Here is a 4,151-nt window from a genome sequence, read left to right as displayed (position 1 = left end):
ACTGCAGGGGTGAGATACTGGACAGCCTATAGCCTGATGCTGGGGTGAGATACTGGACAGCCTATAGCTGAGCCTGATGCTGCAGGGATGAGATACTGGACAACCTATAGCCGAGCCTGATGCTGCAGGGGTGAGATACTGGACAGCCTATAGCCTGATGCAGGGGTGAGATACTGGACAACCTATAGCCTGATACTGGGGTGAGATACTAGACAACCTATAGCAGAGCCTGATGCTGCAGGGGTGAGATACTGGACAGCCTATAGCCTGATGCAGGGGTGAGATACTGGACAGCCTATAGCCTGATGCAGGGGTGAGATACTGGACAGCCTATAGTCTAGCCTGATGCTACAGGGGTGAGATACTGGACAGCCTATAGCCTGATGCAGGGGTGAGAGACTGGACAGCCTATAGCCTGATGCAGGGGTGAGAGACTGGACAACCTATAGTCTAGCCTGATGCAGGGGTGAGATACTGGACAGCCTATAGCCTGATGCAGGGGTGAGAGACTGGACAGCCTATAGCCTGATGCAGGGGTGAGATACTGGACAGCCTATAGTCTAGCCTGATGCTGCAGGGGTGAGATACTGGACAGCCTATAGCCTGATGCAGGGGTGAGATACTGGACAACCTATAGCCTGATGCTGCAGGGGTGAGATACTGGACAACCTATAGCCTGATACTGGGGTGAGATACTAGACAACCTATAGCAGAGCCTGATGCTGCAGGGGTGAGATACTGGACAGCCTATAGCCTGATACTGGGGTGAGATACTAGACAACCTATAGCAGAGCCTGATGCTGCAGGGGTGAGATACTGGACAGCCTATAGCCTAGCCTGATGCTGCAGGGGTGAGATACTGGACAGCCTATAGCCTAGCCTGATGCTGGGGTGAGATACTGGACAGCCTATAGTCTAGCCTGATGCAGGGGTGAGATACTGGACAGCCTATAGTCTAGCCTGATGCAGGGGTGAGATACTGGACAGCCTATAGCCTAGCCTGATGCAGGGGTGAGATACTGGACAGCCTATAGCCTGATGCAGGGGTGAGATACTGGACAGCCTATAGTCTAGCCTGATGCAGGGGTGAGATACTGGACAGCCTATAGCCTGATGCAGGGGTGAGATACTGGACAGCCTATAGCCTGATGCTGCAGGGATGAGATACTGGACAACCTATAGCAGAGCCTGATGCTGCAGGGATGAGATACTGGACAGCCTATAGCCTGATGCAGGGATGAGATACTGGACAGCCTATAGCCTGATGCAGGGGTGAGATACTGGACAAACTATAGTCTAGCCTGATGCAGGGGTGAGATACTGGACAGCCTATAGCCTAGCCTGATGCAGGGGTGAGATACTGGACAGCCTATAGTCTAGCCTGATGCAGGGGTGAGATACTGAACAGCCTATAGCCTGATGCTGGGGTGAGATACTAGACAGCCTATAGCCTAGCCTGATGCTGCAGGGGTGAGATACTGGACAGCCTATAGCCTAGCCTGATGCAGGGGTGAGATACTGGACAGCCTATAGTCTAGCCTGATGCAGGGGTGAGATACTGGACAGCCTATAGTCTAGCCTGATGCAGGGGTGAGATATTGGACAGCCTATAGCCTAGCCTGATGCTGGGGTGAGATATTGGACAGCCTATAGTCTAGCCTGATGCTGCAGGGGTGAGATACTGGACAGCCTATAGCCTAGCCTGATGCTGGGATGAGATATTGGACAGCCTATAGCCTAGCCTGATGCTGCAGGGATGAGATACTGGACAACCTATAGCAGAGCCTGATGCTGCAGGGGTGAGATACTGGACAGCCTATAGCCACTGGGCACACAGTGCGTTGTTTCCCCCGTCAACCAACGTGGAATAGAGTTTGAATTGACGTCTGCGCCCCGTGGGTATCCAAGCCTGCTCTGTTCTACTCTCCTATCCCCGCTCAGACACTCCGATATCTCTCCCTCTATCTATCCCTCTTTCCAACAGTAGCCTACAGCCCTCAGCATAAAGGGGTGAAACTCTTCATTTCAAAGCAACCCCGGCGGTACCTCTCTCTCTCTCCCTCCCCTCCATCTCCTCTCTCTCTATCCATCCCTCTTTCCAACAGTAGCCTACAGCCCTCAGCATAAAGGGGTCAAACTCTTCATTCAAAGCCACCCAGGCGGTACCTCTCTCTGTCTCTCCCTCCCCTCCATCTCCTCTCTCTCTATCTATCCCTCTTTCCAACAGTAGCCTACAGCCCTCGGCAAAAAGGGGTTCAAACTCTTCATTCAAAGCCACCCCGGCGGTACCTCTCTCTGTCTCTCCCTCCCCTCTCTCTCTATCTATCCCTCTTTCCAACAGTAGCCTACAGCCCTCGGCATAAAGGGGTGAAACTCTTCATTTCAAAGCCACCCCGGCGGTACCTCTCTCTGTCTCTCCCTCCCCTCCATCCATCTCACCAGATGAAGTCGGTGCAGTGGCTGCAGAAGGTCGGCTGTTTGAAGAAACGAGCGATGAACTTGTGGTCCTTCACTTCGTGCACGTTCTTCTGTCGGAGAGCGCCCTGGCGAGCGAAGCCCCGCATCGGTTTTTCCTCCCCGTCGCTGTTGCTGTTCGCTCCGGAGTCAGCCATGGCTTTTCGTTCGGTTTAGGTTTCAACGCGGAACTGTGTGTTTTTGTGCGTTGCGACTATAGTATAAGTTTTGTTTGGAGAACCTCAAATGTCCGTTTGTTGTTTCAATCAGTGTGCGTGTCTTGTGTGTGTGTGTGTGTCTTGTGTGTGTGTGTGTTATCTCCGTTTGTAACGGGCAACTGGCTCGTTAAGATCCGCAGCCGTTCCTTCCTTCAGCGCGACTCGGCTCTCGTTCTTTCCACCGGCTGACTGCTGCTTGCAAAGGCAGTACATTGGAGAGCACGAGAGAACCGCTACACACACACACCCACCCACACCCCTCCCCTGTTACTAAACCTCGCCTCTTCAACGCAACATGTAACCCACTTGTGTGTGTGCGCATTCCAATTATAAGAAATGTGTCATCTGGTGCCCCAGATATAGCTCTATGCCCCAGATATAGCTCTATGGGGTCTGGTGCCCCAGATATAGCTCTATGCCCCAGATATAGCTCTATGGGGTCTGGTGTCCCAGATATAGCTCTATGGGGTCTGGTGTCCCAGATATAGCTCTATGCCCCAGATATAGCTCTATCGGGTCTGGTGCCCCAGATATAGCTCTATGCCCCAGGTATAGCTCTATCGGGTCTGGTGCCCCAGATATAGCTCTATGGGGTCTGGTGTCCCAGGTATAGCTCTATGGGGTCTGGTGTCCCAGATATAGCTCTATGGGGACTGGTGCCCCAGATATAGCTCTATCGGGTCTGGTGCCCCAGGTATAGCTCTATGGGGTCTGGTGTCCCAGATATAGCTCTATGGGGTCTGGTGCCCCAGATATAGCTCTATGCCCCAGATATAGCTCTATGGGGTCTGGTGCCCCAGATATAGCTCTATGCCCCAGATATAGCTCTATGGGGTCTTGTGTCCCAGATATAGCTCTATGGGGTCTGGTGTCCCAGGTATAGCTCTATGGGGTCTGGTGTCCCAGATATAGCTCTATGGGGTCTGGTGCCCCAGATATAGCTCTATGCCCCAGATATAGCTCTATGGGGTCTGGTGCCCCAGATATAGCTCTATGCCCCAGATATAGCTCTATGGGGTCTTGTGTCCCATATATAGCTCTATGGGGTCTGGTGTCCCAGGTATAGCTCTATGGGGTCTGGTGTCCCAGATATAGCTCTATGGGGTCTGGTGCCCCAGATATAGCTCTATGCCCCAGATATAGCTCTATGGGGTCTGGTGCCCCAGATATAGCTCTATGCCCCAGATATAGCTCTATGGGGCCTGGTGTCCCAGATATAGCTCTATGGGGTCTGATGTCCCAGATATAGCTCTATGGGGTCTGATGCCCCAGATATAGCTCTATGGGGTCTGGTGTCCTAGATATAGCTCTATGGGGTCTGGTGCCCCAGATATAGCTCTATGGGGTCTGATGTCCCAGATATAGCTCTATGGGGTCTGGTGTCCCAGATATAGCTCTATGGGGTCTGGAGCCCCAGATATAGCTCTATGGGGTCTGATGTCCCAGATATAGCTCTATGGGGTCTGGTGTCCCAGATAT

The 4,151-nt window shown here is 52.7% G+C and overlaps 1 protein-coding gene across 1 annotated transcript in view; it reads right to left on the bottom strand.

Moving 5' to 3' along the window:
- The window catches only part of LOC135564840 (protein kinase C beta type), a 189,820-nt gene extending 186,921 nt beyond the window's left edge, over nt 1-2,899 (bottom strand). The window contains exon 1 of the mRNA XM_065010900.1: nt 2,440-2,899. Coding sequence (XP_064866972.1) covers nt 2,440-2,612 — 173 coding nt within the window. The 5' untranslated portion in view covers nt 2,613-2,899. The remainder of the gene's footprint in view (nt 1-2,439) is intronic.
- Between the last annotated feature and the right edge of the window lie 1,252 nt (nt 2,900-4,151).

Source organism: Oncorhynchus nerka, linkage group LG26 (genome assembly GCF_034236695.1).
Source record: "Oncorhynchus nerka isolate Pitt River linkage group LG26, Oner_Uvic_2.0, whole genome shotgun sequence".
NCBI classification, from domain to species: Eukaryota; Metazoa; Chordata; class Actinopteri; order Salmoniformes; family Salmonidae; genus Oncorhynchus; species Oncorhynchus nerka.
Note: the sequence above shows the minus strand (reverse complement) of the source record. Positions and strands in the feature narration are given on the sequence as shown.